Source organism: Pelodiscus sinensis, chromosome 7 (assembly GCF_052426305.1).
Source record: "Pelodiscus sinensis isolate ZL-2025 chromosome 7, ASM5242630v1, whole genome shotgun sequence".
In the NCBI taxonomy this organism is placed as follows: domain Eukaryota; kingdom Metazoa; phylum Chordata; order Testudines; family Trionychidae; genus Pelodiscus; species Pelodiscus sinensis.
This window is the reverse complement of record NC_143058.1, coordinates 11,085,001-11,103,476: the sequence shown is the minus strand read 5'-3', so window position 1 is coordinate 11,103,476 and position 18,476 is coordinate 11,085,001. Positions and strand designations below refer to the sequence as shown.

The following is an 18,476-nucleotide window of genomic DNA, read 5'->3' as shown; positions in this document are numbered from 1 at the left end:
AGCTGCTAGAATAGAACTCAAGGTGTCTGGTTCTTCTTTTACATACCAATGGTATAAATCAGGGGCAACTTCTCTGAAGTCAGTGGAATTACACCTGTGTATAAGTGGTCTGAGAGGAGAGTCCAGTCGTAGATGAGTATTAGAGGTGCTCCTAAGGAAGGAGTGAGTGTAAACTAATACCATAAACTACATTCAGTGAAAATTTTCTCTGTCTTATCGTGGCTACTAGAGTTTTAGAGCCATTTTGTATGCTTGATCTGCATATGTCGCTCCTGTTGATGTCAGTTGGGATTGCACCAACAGACCAAAAATGATATGACCCTATGTGATGAGGTTTTTGCAGACCACATTATCAGGAACAACACTTCTGAGAAGCATGTGGGACAGGTCCTTCAAACAGCCATCAGAGAGCTTGTAGTGGAGGATGAGGGACTCTTAGTGCAAGGTTTGAATCTTTGCATTTGAAGTTAACTTAACTCAACCGAATTGTCAAATCTTACAAATGAACTGAAAATTCATGCCAGCGGTTCTAATTGTAGTGGTGAGAAAGCCTTCAAGCTAAAGACTAGAAATATTGGACAGTTCTTTACCTATCGCTTTTCTTTCCAGCTGCTTATTAAGACACCTATAAGGTGCTGACATTTCCATCCAGTTCAAAACAATAGCTACACGTACAGTGAAGTTGTACAATGAGAGTTGTCAACTCTCTTGGAGTCTGCATTTCTTTTAAAGAAGAAGAAATCAACTCCAAAATTGCATACCAGCAACTGAACCAGAGATGTCTAGAGCTGACAATAGAAGTTCCCAAAGCATGGGTGCCCAGCTTTTTAAAGATGTTTGGGTGGCGTAACACTTAACTGATGTAGGAGCCTACATCTCGTTTTCAAAAAGCATTTAGGAGCCAAAATTCCCTGACTGTTGAAAATTCAGACATCTTGTTGCAATACTTTATTAGGCTTAGGCATGTGGACTTATCTCCCTGCTTGTTCAAAGATTGGTCTACACTGGAAACTCACATGAGCATAGCTACATCTCTCAGGAGTATGAAAATTCCCATACCTGAGAGACATAGCTATGTAGATCTAATCTCCGGTCTAAACAGCGCTACGCCAGTGGATGAATTATTATGTTGCTCTTGAGGAGGTGGATTACCTACTCCAGTGGGAGAACCCTTCCCCTTTGGCATAGGTAGTGTCTATACTGATGTGCTACAGCAGTAGTGAAGTTGCTAGGCTGTTGTGCCACTGTAGCATTTCAAGTGTAGACAAGCCCTATGTCTCTTGTAGGAGCAACTAGATGTGATACGGAAAGGAAGCACATTTTGATGCTGACTCCTTTGTAGGCACCATGAATTTGTTTTCATTGCCAAAAACAATGTAAAAAGTATCTCCAGGAACATTGCAAGAATCTCAATATATTGTAGCCCTTTCCTGGATCTAGTTTTTCTTTGTGAATGTGTCGGAATGACAAACCCCTTCCAGCCCATGTCCCCTGCTCACACAGACCCACACGCTGTCACCCAGGAGACAGAGAAGCAGTCTGGGGCCGGAAGCTGGTGAAGTCCGCGTTTTAAAATGGCTAGCAGCATTGCAGATTCTCTCTCCCTTTGTAATAGTCACCAGTTAATCAGTGCTGCCACCACTCCAGCAGCTTTATAATTATGTTGTAGGATTGCTGTGTGGGAAGCAGTATGCTGGCAAAATGTTGCACCTCTGCAAATGTAAGAATGAAGGGTAAAAGGGAAAAGCAGGACTTTTTAATAGAAGCATTAGTCATAGAGAAATTGCAGTACGGTGTCATTGGGCTGCTTACTTCTTGTGTCTCTAAAAATACCCTCTTGTCTAGTGGTTTGACTGGTACGACAGTGCAGTAATAGAGAGACAGGAGATCTGGATTCTAGAGCAGCGTGAACATTGTTAGCCCTTCTTTCCCTTGAGCAAAGATGCAGGGGAGCATTTTAGAGGCCGTGCTCCCAGGCTGCAGGGAACGTGACTCGTTTTCCGGCATTTGCTGACGTCTGGTTCTGCTCCTCTGTAGCTATAGGCTTTGTGCTGAGATAGAGCAGAGAACATTGAGGTGGGACTGGGATCAGAAAAGGGGAAGATTAAATAAAACCACACAAAATGACCCCCCCCCCCCCATCATCCTACTTGTAATGGAACTTGCCGTAACTGAGATAACACTGCATGCTGTGGGGAAGACCTGCTGCCGTATTGCTTTTCAATATGACAGGTGACCAGGGAAACCTATGCTTGGACTCCTAAGGATTCTCACCATTAACTGCAAATATTTCCTCTTGAACAGAGGGAGATTCCTGGGAGCCAAGTGTTCTAAAGATGCACTGTTAGTAGGAGAGTGCGGATAGAGAAGGTTAATCTAGATGGAAGAGAACATGCAGTAGCATAATCTGGCAAGAGAGTTTGACAACCAAGTGCCTGTTGGGAAGGCTAGAATAGATAATGTAATGAGGTTGCAACCTATTAACAATGGGTTCTTCAAATGATATGGCTTTATTTCACTGAGTGGCAGTGAGGTAGGCATCCCTGATTGTCCTGAGGAACACACCAGAGATTTTTGCAACCTCATATGACTGATAGCTTCTAGATCCTGGCAGTTAAAGTTGGCTTATGGTTAACTCTCCATCCACCATGACAACATACGCAGTTGTGCATGTTGGGTCATTTTGGCTCAGAAGCCATTGTTGCTATTGAGAAGAAACAGCTAGATTTGATAAGTCCACCCAACTGTACTGCCATCACGTCTGCTTCTGCCTCCCAAAAAACACACTAGATGACAAAAAACAACACATAGTCTAGTAGCACCTAAAGACTAACAAAACATGCAGAGGGTATCATGAGCTTTCCTGGGCACAGCCCACTTTTTGTCACTCTTCTTTGACCCCATGCATCACAAGCATGGTCTTATTAATTATAGGTAGGAATATAGGTGGCTCTTAACATTACAACATTTATAAAGATCCATGTCTTACGTCTTTTGTTTACTCTTTATTTCATATCCAGCTTTTCCCAGCTCCACTCCAGACTCTCTCAAGGAAGATTGTCCAGTCCAGGACCAATAGCACCTTAGTTGGGGTCTTCGCCATTATACTGGTTTTTCTGTCAGCCTTTGTCAACATGGTACATGGTTTTAATCCATTTCTTTACTGTATAGTTTTATTATTGATCTTTTCAGGCATGCATACTGCACGCATAATCATTGCAACCGTGTGAATTAATGTCACTGTTGATAAATCTGAGGGCAGCTTTTCCTCCCCAAAAGTGAAATGGGAGTATCTAAATGCTTTCCCAGCAGTGTGCATTGCTGACCCTGGTTTTGCTTTTGTTGCACAGTAATTGTCTGACTGTTCTGTTTCCTTTGGTGACTTTATGAACCACGAGCACAGCTTTACCACTATTCAGAGGGCCAGAGTAAGGACTATGTGTCACGCAAACCCCACAAAAGCCCTATTTTGAGTGGCACTCGAGTGCTCCGTAGGCTTTGTGCCAGCCCCTGAACAAGGCAGAATTTCACACTGAGGGTACTCACTTCACAGAGACTGGAAAGGCTGCGATTTATGTGAAACACTGGGGTTTCTTTGCATCTAGATGCTGCTGCTAATTTCAGATGCAAAGGGATACTGAATGTTCTTGATGGCCTAGAATTTTGAATTTTTAACTTGTTAGCTAAATTTATTTGAAAAATGAAACTAAATATTCTGTATTCTACATAACTCCGGGAGATTTTTAAGAGAAGGGTGATCCTGTGATTAAAGCACTGAGTAGTGTGTTCGATTTAGCCTCTACTGCCTCTTTATTAATTAGGGCTTAACTTTTACAAGTGCTAATCCACCACAGATCTCAGTGGAAATGCTGGATCCTCAGCATCTCTAAAAATTAGGCTGACAGCCACGGAGTGCCTCTGTTTCCCCAGGGAGATAAACATTGTTTGTAAAGCATTTTTAATTTCTTGGGTGGAAGGCACTAAGGGAATGCAAAGTATTATTATGGCTACAGTGTTAGAGCCTGATTTTTCGAGACACTAAGCACCTCAAAGGATTGGGCCCTGATAATGTAACTATAAAGAAGCAGGTGTAGATTAATGGCACTTGGCACCTTTCAGAATTGGACTTTTGTTCATGAGCATTCTACTCAATTGCCTGGATTGTCTGGCTCTTGCCATTGCTAACCATTTTATAATAAAATTATCCAAAGGCTGATGTAAACTCATGGCTTAATCAAACAGGTCATAAAGTAGTATTCGGGACTCCAGAACGCTGTATTCTGCTGGTTTCTCAGGTTTGCCACAGTGGGCTTTGTCTTAATTCAGTAGCCTTTGCCATAGAAGGCCCTGCTGCAGCAGGCTTAGTGACAGATTGCTAGCTATGAGAAACTATTAGCATGTCCCCTTTGTCAATATATTAGCTGCTAGCAAGTATAAATATAACAATGTTTAGCATAGATAAACAAACTCGCTGTGAAATCTGGGGCACTAAATATTGTATCAGATAAATATTTAATTCTATTGTGCGCGAGAGAACTTTGTAAATGGATTGGTAGTTTCTTTTTCTTCTTACCCATGCCTTTGGTTTTTGTCACAATCTCTGTTTTTCCAGTTCACATGCAGCACTGTGGATCTTGACAGCTGTGTGGCTGCAGAGTACAACATCACTCCCAACCAGGTGGTATGCCTTCTCAGCAACTCATCTTTCAAATACAGCCTGGGCACCTTGCAGGGATTCTGTGGCAGTTCCCTGCCCAATTGCGACTTCCCAGAGGTATTGCGTGAAAGAATTGATTGCAGAGCTGGATTTGAAAAGCGGCTCAGTTCTGTATGTACTCATGCTCACATAAAAATAATTAAATCTTATGACACTAGGTGAAAACAATTCTTTGGAGGAGCCACGACCCAAATTCTTCTTCACCACCATCATTCCAGAATCGACAAGGGAAAACGTTCTTAAACATGGGTGTTTTGAGTTAGGCACCTAAATCCATTTTAAGGCATCTAAATACATGGTCCGATTTTCAGAGGTGCAGTGCACTCTCAGCTCTGGGTAAAGTCTGGGACCTGCAGGTGCTAAGTGTGACAAACCAAAGCTATTACGCATGCACAGTGTTGTTGGAAGGGATGCAGACCTTTACGCCTTACTTCACTACTTACAGCTAAAGGAGTTGCAAAAAAACTCCTTTAGCTGTAAGTAGTAGTAGGCTTTTTTCCAACCACTAGAGACATGATCACGACATAGTTTATCGAGGCGCTTCAGTGGCTGCCAGTGACTTCAGTAGAACTTTTGGGTGCTCATCACCTCTGAAAATTAATGTAGGTGCCTAACTATGTATTTAAGAGCCTAACTGAAGGCAGCGGTTTGAAAATTTTGGCCTGGGCACATCTTGAGTTTCTCCGGAGCATCAGATATGGGCTGTGACTGGCAGCAGAGCAGCAAGTTTGCTAATGGTCCACCCATCAGGATTTGTAGTGTGGAAACAATCCGCTTTGAAGTATTGATTTCTGTTTTGTTACAGCAAAAGATGCCTGTAATTTTTTTTTATGAAGTTGTATTGTGCTACACCCTAAATCTCTTCCTTCTGGGCAGTTGTTCGAGATACTTCTGTGAGTGGTTTGGTCACAGCCATAAACAATTTTTTTTAGAAACTGGAAAGGAGAAAAACTGTGGGGACGATGGTTGTGAGGTCTATGGGAAACCTCCCAGTTTTCTAGCTGATCCTTTAGGGCCCGAATGTTCAGGGTGTTACTGAGCACCCAAGATGAGCTGAGTGCCCATTGGAGCAACCGGGGCATAATTCTGATTCCATGAAAGTCCATGGGAATTTCGCTATTGTCTAATCAGGGTGGGGGAGGCCGTTTTGCCGCAGTTGTTACAGCAGTTTGCAACGTTCTGTAATGGATGCGATGCTTGGTCTAAACGTTGGGTGGTGGCACTTAGAGTACAGACACTACAAGCTGCGGTAAAAGGACATCATGTCCACACATGTGACTGCAGCACGCACTGATACGCGCTGCAGGGAAAGGCAGCAGCAGAGAGGGAGATGAGAGGGAGGCTCTGGCAGCGTTTTTCTGCATCCGGGAGAGGCAGTGGGATGCTACACTGCTAAAATAGCACTGCCGATATGGAAGGCGCTGCTTAAGCATGTAAAAGGCTGTGCAGGATAAGCACCCTAGTGGCCTGAGTAGTGGTATAATAGGCCAGGGGAGACTTGGGGGAGTTTCATTTTATTATGCCCCAGGCAGGTTCTGGGGCAGCTGAGGAGGCCGTATGCGCTATTCAGCTTCCTGGGGTCATTGTTAATCTCCCTGGACACCAGCTGCCCCAGAACCTGCATGGGACATATCAAAAGCTCAGGTTCAGCTCCTCCAGGCAAAAGCGGTGGGGTTCCCTCTTGCAAAGTGCACAGAGGTCAGGGCTTTGGCCAGCTTGGGGCTCCTCTGGCTGAGGGTTGGGGTGCTCAGGGCAGGGACGAGCAGAGACTGGTCACTCTGGCTGCAGTGTGGGCCGGGAGTCTCAGTTCCAGCCCACTGGGCTTGGCAAAGGATGGACAGATGTGGCTACTGCTTCAGCTCTGCCAAGTTCTATTATGTTACACAGGTACGCCAAGGGGAGAATGTGGACTTAGAACGTTAGACATTTCACTGTAATTGATGGAGGTTTCTTCTATCTCCTAGACACACACCCCTTGACCTGCCGTCTGTGTTCATTTAGCGCTGGGGCAGGGTTACTACTCGCTCGATAGGGTCTGTTAATGTCTCTGAGTGTTGGGTTGCTTTGTACTACTGAGTTTTGTCTCTCTTTTCTTTTGTCTTTACACAGTATTTTACCTACAGTGTCTTACTGAGTCTCCTGGCCTGCTCTGTGTTCCTTCAGATCAGTTGCATTGGGAAACTGATCCTCATGCTGATCATCGAATTAATATACGTTCTAATTGTGGAAGTGCCAGGGGTGAACCTCTTTGACAATGCAGATCTTCTGGTTGAAGCCAACACTGTGTAAGTGGATTTCACTTGCAAAATGTCTTCCTCCAGCACACCAAATCACAATGCTACTCCAGATTACAGGCAGTCCCCAAGTTACGCGGATCCGACTTATGTCGGATCCGCAGTTTCAAACGGGGTTTGCTGCCAGTCTCCCTGGTCTGCTGGAGAACAGCAGACCAGGGAGACGGGAAGCAAAGCCTCTGAGGACGCCAGCAGCGGCGTGTCTGGGCTGTCCGCTGCCCACGTGCTACGCGGCTTTGCTTCACGTCTCCCTGGTCTGCTGGAGACCAACAGACCAGGGAGACGGGGAGCAAAGCGGAGCAAAGCCACGGAGCACGCGGGCAGCAGACAGCCCAGACATGCCGCGGCTGTCCCGCTGCTGGCGTGCTCCGCGGCTTTGCTCCGCTTTGCTCCCCGTCTCCCTGGTCTGCTGGTCTCTGGGCGCTACTGGACCAATCCGGCAGCACCCCAGCTGCTCTGCCCCAGGCGTCCTGATTCAGCCACTGCTGGTCAGTTTCAGCAGCGGCTGAATCAGGACGCCTGGGGCAGAGCAGCTTGGGTGCTGGTGGGTTGGTCCAGTAGCACCGAGGAGCAGCGCTACTGGAGCAACCCAGCAGCATCCCAGCTGCTCTGCCCCAGGCTTCCCCAAGTCAGCCGCTGCTGAAACTGACCAGCGCTGACTACAGGAAGCCCGAGGCAGAGTTTCTCTGCCCCGGGCTTCCTGGAATCAGCCGCTGATCAGTTTCAGCAGCAGCTGACTTGGAGACGCCTGGGGTTCTTAAGTTGAATCTGTATGTAAGTCGGAACTGGCGGCCAGATTCAGCCTGTTGAAACTGATCAGAGGCTGATTCCAGGAAGCCTGGGGCAGAGCAACTCTGCCTCGGGCTTCCTGTAGTCAGCCGCTGGACAGTTACAGCAGCGGCTGAATCTGGATGCCAGTTCCGACTTACATACAGATTCAACTTAAGAACAAACCTACATTCCCTATTTTGTACGTAACCCGGGGACTGCCTGTACTAGGAAAATAGGATCTCAGAGTCCACAGTGCATAAACTGTGGCCCTGCAGTACTGACCTTTAAATCACAACCAATTAAGGCTCCATCAGGAGTGTTATTATCCAAGCCATCTCACTGGCCTCTATATCTCACAGGTCTCTATACCCTAGACATCTTATGTTGACGAGTTAAACCTGATTGTCAGGTTCTCGGTAATGATCAAATATTACTGGTAAAATAGCATTGGAATGAGGGTGGATTTTTTTTTCTTAGAATGGAAGTTGTTAGCTGTTCTGATTGCGAGCATAAGATGCTTGCACACTATTAACACAGAAATGGTTACTTCAAAAAAAGTTAATACCAGCAAAGTTTGGAGGGCTCAGAGTTGGGGTTCATCTAACTGAACAGCTAGGGGAGAGCCAGCTGGGTGGAAAAGCTACCTGGCGTTACTCTGCTGCATACTGAGGCTACGTCTACACTGTGGGTTTTTGCGTAAGAGGAAATGCAAATGGAGCACTCATTTACATATCTTGTGCTCTCATTTGCATATCTTCTTCCGATCCTTATTGCAGAAGAGGTTTTTGCAATAAAAAGGCCCGTGTAGATGGGACCATTTGTCGGGGAAAAAAACCCTTTTGCGTAAGAGCCCTTGTTCTCTCTCCTTCTGAGTTGCCCACCACATATTCCTTTGGTTTCTTCTACGTCCATCTGTCCTAGACAACTACCTCACATGGAAGGTTTCATGCCTTTTCTGATGTTCAGTGCTTCTTGCAAGCTCGGCGCCCTCGGTTCTCATAACACTCAACACCACTCTTTGATTATTCTTATGTATCCAATAATTTGTGATTTTACGGGTTCTCCTTTAAATACAGTGAAGTCACTGCAAATGGTTTGGTACTGTCAGCAAACAAAATGATGTAGGAAACTAAGTGGCACTCGCATTGCTTTTTTGCCATGTTCATTGTCACTAAGTTTGGTGCAATTGATGTTTTTATGGAGGGGTTCCCTTCTTTTAGGAGAAAATTTATTCCTAAATAGCTTTGCCTGTTTGAAGAAAGAACATAAAAAACATTAGGAGGAAAAAACATTTTATACCCCCAAAAAGGCATCACGTTCTTTGTAAACCTAGCGTTTTTCAAGATTATTGCACTTAAAAGTGTAATTTACATCACTCTGCAATCAAAATGTGAGTAATAAGGTGGAGGAAATCAGCAGGTTTCCCCAGAAAGAAATTTCTGTGCTGCTATATTCTCATTAAATGATTTTTGTTTCTACTAAAACTCCATTAGTGGCTAACACCCCAAAGCACAGTCGTCTTTTTGTGTCTTATGGGAGATGGGTAGTCAGTGTACAACACACAATCTAGAGAGGTACCACCATGTCCAGCTGACATAAAAAACACTGCCTCATGATTCTTTAATTGGACTCCTTTTGTAGTTCTATAATTACTGTCTATTCTGTAGGCTTTGCAGTACACCCACGAATTAGGAACTATACAGATGTCACTTTGTACTTCTGGGTACAAACATCTCTCCATGCAAGCAACTGAAGACTGATACTAATATACTGGGAATTACTGGGCATGATTACAGTGACACACCAGCTACATGGTACTTGAATTATAGCTAGAAGAACAAAGCCACTGTCCTGCAAGACTCATCTCCACGTCGGAGAAAAAAAGCTATGAGTTATTTTTAAGGCCAAAAGCCATCATTATGGTCACACAGTCTGATCTCCTGGATAACATAAGCCAGAAAACTTCACCCGGTAATCTCTGCATCAAACCTACAGCATCTGCTTGAGTTATAAGCATATCTTTTAAAAAGACATCCAGTCTTGACATAAAGACCAGGAGAGTCCATCGTGTTCCTAAGTCAGTTGCACCAATAGTTGATTATCCTCAATTTTGAATTTTGAAATTTGCAGTTGAGGTTTGTTGTGGATTTTTCCAGCTTCAATCTACTGCCTTTTACTGCTAAAAAAAAAAAAAAAAGGAGCTGTCTACTATGAGAAATCTCTTCCCCCTGTAGGTACTGGTAAGACGTGATCAAGTATCTTTTAACCTTCTCTTGAATAAAGTAGATTACGCTTCAGTCTGCTGTTGTAAGACTTTGAATTGTACCCGTAGTTCTTTACAGAATCATTTCCATTTATCAGCGTATTTTTTGAAGTAGGAACACCAGCACTGGATACAGTATTCCAGTAATGGTCTCACTAATGCCATATGAAGGTTGTACCATCTCTGTATTCCCCCTTGATAGTCCTCTGTTCATGCAAGAAGGTGTTTGCACATTAGCTCCAGCACTGCAGTGGAAGTTCATGTTCCATGGATTATATGCTGCAACCTCTCAGTCCTCCTCAGTGTCACTGCACACCAGGATTCAGTCCCTCATCTTGTAAATGTGTTCTTAGACGTACAACCTCACATTCTGCCGTTTCAAATACATGGTCTGGGCTGGCTGAGCAGGGTAGCTGGCTGTCCTAAGCACTAACTTCCCAGAGCCACTTGACTTTTTTTCCCCATTCTCCACTCTTTGGCTGACCTCTTTGTTTTGTTTTCTCTGCCGCTTTTGGAGAGGGAGTTGTTGAAATTGGTTGGCAAAATGCCTAGGGCTGCTGCTTCACATGTTGCCCAAAACAGCCCATCTTTTCAAGCAATTCTGCTTGGTCTTTATTACTTACTTGTTCCCAGGATTAATTACCATGCCAACAAGTTTTGCGTTATCTGCATATTTCACTAGCAGAGACTTAATGTTTTCTTCAGATCGTTGCTAAAATATTGAATAGCAAGGGGCCTGTGAAAGTCCACTAGAAAGAGCCCCTCCTTTTTCCTGTAAGAATAGTGGAGGCAAGCAAATGAACTAGATTTAGGATGATGCTTGATAGGTTTATTAACATGATTACTTGCTGGTGTTTTCTGCGCTATTAGGGGACTGGATTCACTAACCTAGAAGGTCCTTTCCAGTCCTATGGCTTATATTCAGGTGGATAATGATTCCCCAGTCACACTTTTTGTGATCTGTCAGTTAATCAGTTTTCAATCCCTCTACTGTGGGCTACATTGGTGTGGTATAGTACCTACTCTTTTGTCAGAGTGCTATGTCAGAAATCACCTCTACGACCCAAACTTTGTAATCTCTTCAAAGAAACAGCATCAAGATTGTTTGGCATGGCCTATATTCCATCAAACCATGTTGTCTGGCTTTAATTAAACTACCACTTTTTAATTCTTTACTAGTTGTATACCCTATTAGCCCTTCTGTGATTTTGCTTGAGATTGATATCTGGCTAACCAGTCTATGTACCCAGGTCATCTCCCTCTCCTTAAATAGTGACACAACGTTGGCTTTTTTCCATTCCTCTTAAACTTCCCATTTTCCCTGACATGGTTGTGATGGTTTCTTGGTGTGTCCAGGATTCTGAGCCACCTCATTATCAGATTTTTCTGGTGCTAAGCTGACACCCTCACTCTTTTAGCCACTTAGAGTCTCCTTGGAGCTCTGCCAGCCCCTTACTTTACCCTGTAAGGTAATGGTTACTGTATTTCAGTCCCTGAGTGCCTCTTCTGAAGTGTCCAGCCCACTGGACACTTAGGGTGCGTCTAGACTGGAATGATTTTGCACAAGTACTTTTAACGGAAAAGTTTGCTTTTGCGCAAAAGCATCCGTGCCAGTGTAGACGCTCTTTTGCACAAGAAAACTCCGATGGCCATTTTAGCCATCGAGCTTTCTTGCGCAAGAAATTAATTTGGCTGTCTACACTGGCCCTCTTGCACAAGAGTACTTGTGCAAGAGGGCTTATCCCTGAGCGGGAGCGTTGAAGTATTTGTGCAAGAACCACTGATTTTGTACAGTACAAAGTCAGTGTTCTTGCGCAAATACTCGCAGCCAATGTAGACAGGTGGCAAGATTTTGCGCAAAAGCATCTGCTTTTGCGCAAAGTCTTGCCAGTCTTGACGCAGCCTTACAGTAAATATTCCCAGGGGAACAATACACACATAGGTTCATTGATCAGGTCCACACCTCAGGGTCAGGTCCTTTGTAACACCACAGCATGGAGACACAGTGAAATAATCATAAGTTTCTCATCAAAGAGTAAGATGTAAGAGACGCTGGGTATGGGTAATGGAAACAGAAATGGTTACATATGAAATGAAAAGTATAACACACTTGTTGGTGTCTAAACTTAACAGGCTGAAATCCTTCTCTAAAACTTACATAAATCTTTCTTCCCACATGTCTGGATCCACTGTTCACAGGTGCAAACGCGCTGTCTCTTGTATGCCCACCGTGATGGACCAAGATGTGTCCTCTTGCCTTCCCCTTATTTTCCCCCAAAGTCATTCATTTGTCCCCAGAGTTTCTATTGAAAACTTACAGTCATAGCTATATCTGTCAGGGGCGTGAAAAATCTACGCCCCTGTGAGATATAGCTATGCCAACCTCCCCCCACCCTTCATGTAGACAGCACCAGGTCAATGGACAGACTCTTCCACCGACCTAGCTACTAGCCTCTTGGGCAGGTGGATTAGCTACAGCAGTGAGCCAGGACCCCAAACTGGGTCACAGCCTGTGTTGCCCGTAAGCTGTGCACTTGTGTGTCCATGCAGGGGAGATTCAAATGCCGCCCAGCTGATGAGCAGAGCTAGGATTTTAGTTTCTGCTGGTGCTGCACATGTGCGCATGCCTCGGTGCACAGGAAAAATGCATTGCACATCACACAGGGATTGCGAAGATTAGTGGAAATATTGGTCACGGCCAATTTTAGAGGGGTCGCCAGGGCCTGACTTAGACTTGCTGGGGCCTGGGGCTAAAGCTTCAGCCGCACTGCGCAGGGCCAAAGCCTTGGGTTGAAGCCCTTGGGCTTCAGCTTTTCCCCCCTCCCTCGGATCAGTGGGGCTCAGACTTTGTCCCCCTCCCATCCTGGGCGGTGAGTCCCCTTCCTGGGGTCATGTAATAATTTTTTGTTGTCAGCTGGGGCAGTGAAGTTTGAGAACCCCTGTACTACAGCCCTGGGAGACCCTTGCATGGCTGCAGGGAGTGTCTACGGTGAAATGCTAGCGGGGTGGTGTAAGTGGCATGGTAATTAATCCTGGGAACAAGTAAGTAATACAGACCAAACAGAATTTCTTGAAAAGATGGGCCTGTTATTTCTCTGGTGCCTGTTGACTTCAGGTCTCTGATCTTTAGCATTTGGCTCTAACCAGTGACAGGAGACCCCTTTTGATACAACACTTTATTGTCAGTGTAATACAACACTTTATTTACCTGTAAATTAGCCCGCTGTAGAAACACCCTGTGCTGAGAGAACCTGTACCTTTGATACAGACTCTCAGGATACATTTTCAGTACATAACTTTTTAAATATAAGAACATAAGAACGGCTGTACTGAGTATGACCAAAGGTCCATCTAGCCCAGTATTCTGTCTGCCAACTGTGGCCAATGCCAGATACTCCAGAGGGAGTGAATAGAACACGTAATCATCAAGTGCTTCCTCTTCTGTCATCCATTTCCAGCCTCTGACAAACAGAAGCCAGGGACACCATCCCTGCCCATCCCGGCTAATAGCCATTGATGAACCTAACATCCATGAATTTATCTAGTTCTTTTTTAAACCCTGTTAAAGTCTTGGTCTTCACAACATCCTTTAGCAAGAAGTTCCACAGATTGACTGTGCTGCGTGAAGAAAAACTTCTGTTTATTTTAAACCTGCTGCCTATTAATTTCATTTGATGACCCCTAGTTCCTGTGTTATATGAGAGAGTAACTCTTCTTTATTCACTTTTTCCACACCAGTCCTGATTTCATAGACCTCTATCATTCTCCTGCCCCCTTAGTCTTCTCTTTTCTAAAATGAAAAGTCCAAATCTTTTTTAATCTCTCTTAATATGGGACCTGTTCCAAACCCATAACCATTTTTGTTGCCCTTTTCTGAACCTTTTCCAATCCCAGTATATCTTTTCTGAAACATGGCGGCCACATCTGTCCGCAGTATTCAAGATGTGGGCATTCCATGGATTTATACAGAGGCAATAAAATATTCTGTCTTATTCTCTATCGCTTTTTAATGATTCCTAACGTCCTGTTTGCTGTTTTGACTGCTGCTGCACATTGAGTGGCTGTTTTCAGAGAACTATCCACAATGACTCCAAGATCGCTATCTCAAGTGGTTATAGTTATAAACATCATCAGTGCAGCATTTCACATTGATATCAATGACCAGTGTGGCACCAGCATTCAGTTTCTACCTAACAGGATGCCATGCAGGAATAATTACCATCAAAGCAGCGTGCTAGGTGTAGTGAGTTTGTCTGGCCTATTAGGAGTTGCTGACAGAGCAGTGAACCCGTGGCCAGCAGGCACTACCACTGGGCCTACAAACTCAGAGAAATGACTGAAAGAGCTTGGCCAAATCTTTTTAATACTGAGGGAATGTGGCATTCCTGAGAACTCCACTGTTCAGGCTGGCCAAGTGCTTGTATGTTTGGGTGTGTCTAGACTACCTAGTTTTGTCGACAAAAGTGAACTTTTGTCGACAAAACAATACCAGCGTCTACACTACCGCGGAGTTCTGTCGACATAACGTCGACAGAACTCCGCGGTTTTGTCGACGCTGGTATACCTCATTTTACGAGGCAAAACACCTTCTGTCGACAGACTTCTGTCGACAGAAGGTGTTATTGCCTGTAACGTTGCGTCCAGACGGAGTTCTGTCGACAAAGCGGCTTGCTTTGTCGACAGAACTCCATGTGTCTGGACGCAAATTGTTGACGGAAGTTTTGTCGACAGTATCTGTCGACAAAACTTCTGTCGACAAAACGCGGTAGTCTAGACGTACCCTTTGTGTCACACTCACATAATGCATGCCTCCTTGCTGAATCTGTTGTCATAGGGCGTTCCTGAAGGCTCATGCTTAGATAAGGAATTCTCCCCATCTGGTCATCTCCCTCCCACCCTCACTTGCCACTCATCTTGTCCTAGGCCTTGTCTAAACTTACTGGCACTGTCAATCTATCTGAAATAGTGTCCCCTGAAGTTGACATACTCGCCACAGCCTCTTGCATGTGGTAAGGTCGGCAGGAGCTGCTTTCCCATTGGTGCCAGCTACTCTTCTTATCTCAGTGTCAAAGGGAGTGCACTCGGAGATCAATTTAGCGTGTCTAAGTAGACTGGATAAATCAACGGCCACTGGAGCAGTCACTGCAGCATTGATCTGCCATAGAGTATAGACGAGGCCCTACTTTGCTAGGCCTATCCTCTGTCAGTGTAAGGTCCCTAAGTCACCTCGTGCCTGTGATGGGACTTAGTGCTCTCACAGCTGTGGCCAGTAGGGCAAGATCTGGGAGCCAAGAGGAGCACCCTGATTGCCTCTTTAATCTCTCATCACCACTGTGCCAGGTAGATCTTCACCCATATGTATCCACAGCCCTCTGATGGGAAATGCACTAGTTGACTTGTACATTTTTCTGCTGTTCCAGTCAGTGCAAATGATGTAAAATATTCCTGCCACAAAACTTGACTCTCCCTTGACCTATGAATAGAAAGTTATTGTTTGAGGCAGTAGGCTTTTTTGCTCACCACGGCTTTATTGTAAATCATTATTCCCCTATGTTTCACAGCCAAGGTTACTGCCTGCAGTTTAAATCAGACATAGCAATCTCCTAAGCTCCTGAATTGTGTACGCTGATAAATATAACCTGGCCCTTGTTTGTTGTAGCAGTGTAAGTGGCTAAGAAGCCTGGTATGAATAATGTGCAAGATAAAGATGTATCTGTAAATCAAAATAAGAGGAACGCTGGGCTCAATGCAGCAGAAAACCTTCTATAAGCAAGATTTGGGAACCAAATGTTTTTTTCGCTTTGGTCTTGGCCTTTGATGGATTTTCTCTCTAATTCTAGAGCAAGAAGTCAAATATTCCTCTTCGTTCAGGTCTACTCTAAAAAGTTAGGTTTGACCCCAGCTACGTCATTCAGGGATATGAAAAATCCACACCTCTGAGTGGCAAAATTAAGCTGATCTAATCCCTGGTATGCACAGCATTAGGTCAAGGGAAGAATTCTTCTGCCCACCTAGCTGTTTCCTCATGAGGAGGTTGGATTAACTACATCAATGGGAGAATGCCACCTGTTGCAGTATAGCATGTCTGTGCTGACGTGCCACATCTGTACTGTTCTAGTGGTTTAAGTGTAGACAGTGTAACAACGGCAGAATAATTTAGCACAAAGTATTCAGGGAGATTGTAAGGTCTCTGTCATCTGATTTGCCTGTAAAGCACCATGTGTACCAGCGTCACCATCACTGATTTACTGCTGTGTAAACAGTTCAGAATACAGCCGCTCCCTGAGTTGCGAACGGTCGAGTTACGACCGTTCGCACTTACAACCAAAGCTCCCATGGAGCAGTTGTAAAGGCAGTCCCTGAGTTACGAACGCGACCCGTGCTTACGAACAGCGCGGTCGCGTGTAACTCAGTGGGGTCTGAGTTACGAACGGATCGAGTTACGGCCAAGTGTTTGGTCCGTAACTCGGAGAGAGGCTGTAGTTAGAAAAGATACCTATATATGGTGCTAAATGCTGAACACTCAGTTCATACTACAGCCTAGCCCTAGACACAGTTAGGCAGGAACTTGCTAGCCAGACACTCACCAAAAAAAGTGCTTTCCCACCTGTCTCGGTGAAAGGAGCATACCGTAAACTGCGTTAAATGGCTGTCTTCGCAGCAGACCCAGTATATAGTGCTAGTGTTGCCAACTGGTATCTAAAATGTCCCTTAAGGTTTACTAAGAAAGACGTACCTTCTCCTGCTAACGTTCATGTGTATAGTAGTGTTATAACGCAGTGCAGCGTTGGCAACTGAATTCCTTGCAGAATGGGACAGGTAACGTTAATGGGCTTTTAGGCAAGCTAGAGATACCATGCACACGTCATGTCCAGCTATGATGCACATTCCTGCCTGAAGTGTTCACATTCTATTTGAAAACTAGATGCAATGAGAGTCTATGACAAATAGAAAGGGGACTGGCAAAAGCACAAGGGGCATAACAATACAATTACACAGTTAACAATAGTTGGCTCATTCCTAAATACATGATGTCAAAAAAGTATTGCCTCTGATTTCAGTGGATTCAGGATTAGGCCCCACGCTAGCTACAGTGCAAATCAGGTTTCCTGTTACACCATATTGATATTTATAATCATGACAATCAGCTAAGTAAATTACCATTAATTATTATTAACATCATCATCTCCTTTTTAATACTGAAGGATGCACGAATTGGGATGATGAATTGTGTAGTTCAGAAAATCTTTTTCCAAATCACCCAGCTTTCAAGCAAGATGTTCTGCTAGACTGAGTGTGGCAAATGTTCTAAAACGTGCCCAGGTGAAGCGCTTTCCATTGGATTTTAAATGGTGGATGTTCTTCTGAAAATTAACTTTTCCAGCGATCTGTAAACATAGTGTATGTTTAATTCACACTCTCACTTCAAAGGAAATTAATGTAGTAGCATCATTTTGCACCTTTGAATTTAACTATTGACCAGTAATAAAATGCTGTTTAAAAGAATTGTAGCGCCACACAGTGTTAAAATTGCAGAACTGCAAAGCTGTTGTTCAGTGTTGTCCTAAAGATTTTTTGTGTTGTTTCTGAACAGAATATTCACCTAAATATGTCTGGGCTTTTTTTCAGTGAGTTCTCTAATGTAACATCAACATGGTAAGTTCTTTTTTCACACTTCTTGTCACTAATTGCTTTTTTAAAATGTTCATAAAATAAAACGGCAGCATGTTTGAGTCACAAAAGCAAGGTTTCCTCTAGTTCTTGCCATTGCTTCTATAGACTGGCAGTGTTCCCTGCAAGCTGTGTGTTTGGGTGGCTACCCTTCAGAGATTTAGGTGCCACCCAGCTCATTATTAGAGTACCTATAGGCACCCACATCTGGCAGCATGTGTGTGTATTGGTGGTGCACATATCAACATTTATTTTGCACATGGATGGAAAAATTAGAGGGAACACTAGCATAATGAAATATAGATTCTTTAAGGTGCTAAATATTGACCAGGCAGCTCTGCTTGTTCTAGGACCATATTCAGAAAGGACTTTTGGCAGCAAGCTACTGGTCCAGATTGTAGATTTTGTTTTATGAAAAGATTGAAGGTTTTATTTTACAAAATGTTTTCATAAATTTGAAAGGTTTGGGGGGGATTTTAAAATGTAACTGAATCATTGTAAATGAAAGTGAGAGAGAGAGATTGTGTGTGGTTCATATGTAGTCAAACTTGAAACTGAGCAGTGTAGTTTCACTGTCCAGGCTTAATAGCAGAGGGGGGGAAAAAGCATAAATGATGCTCTAAGTAAACAAAAGTTATTTCAGTTTTGCCAACTATAGTTGCTTTTCAGAAATGGCGTTTATATTGACAGTGTCCCTTTAAGAAGTTTAATCTAATCTCCAGTTGCAGATGTCCTATTTGAAATCAATCACCAACTACAA

At 44.0% G+C, this 18,476-nt stretch overlaps 1 protein-coding gene across 2 annotated transcripts in view; it reads left to right on the top strand.

The window, feature by feature from the left end:
• The window catches only part of ADCY5 (adenylate cyclase 5), a 330,673-nt gene that overhangs the window by 299,661 nt on the left and 12,536 nt on the right, over positions 1-18,476 (top strand). For both annotated transcript variants that reach the window (XR_012905123.2, XM_025178780.3), the window contains exons 13-16: positions 3,021-3,137; positions 4,613-4,774; positions 6,827-7,002; positions 17,675-17,701. Coding sequence is in view for 1 of the 2 variants with exons in the window: in XM_025178780.3 (XP_025034565.3) it covers positions 3,021-3,137; positions 4,613-4,774; positions 6,827-7,002; positions 17,675-17,701 (482 nt within the window). In the remaining variant the exon portion in view is untranslated. The remainder of the gene's footprint in view (positions 1-3,020; positions 3,138-4,612; positions 4,775-6,826; positions 7,003-17,674; positions 17,702-18,476) is intronic.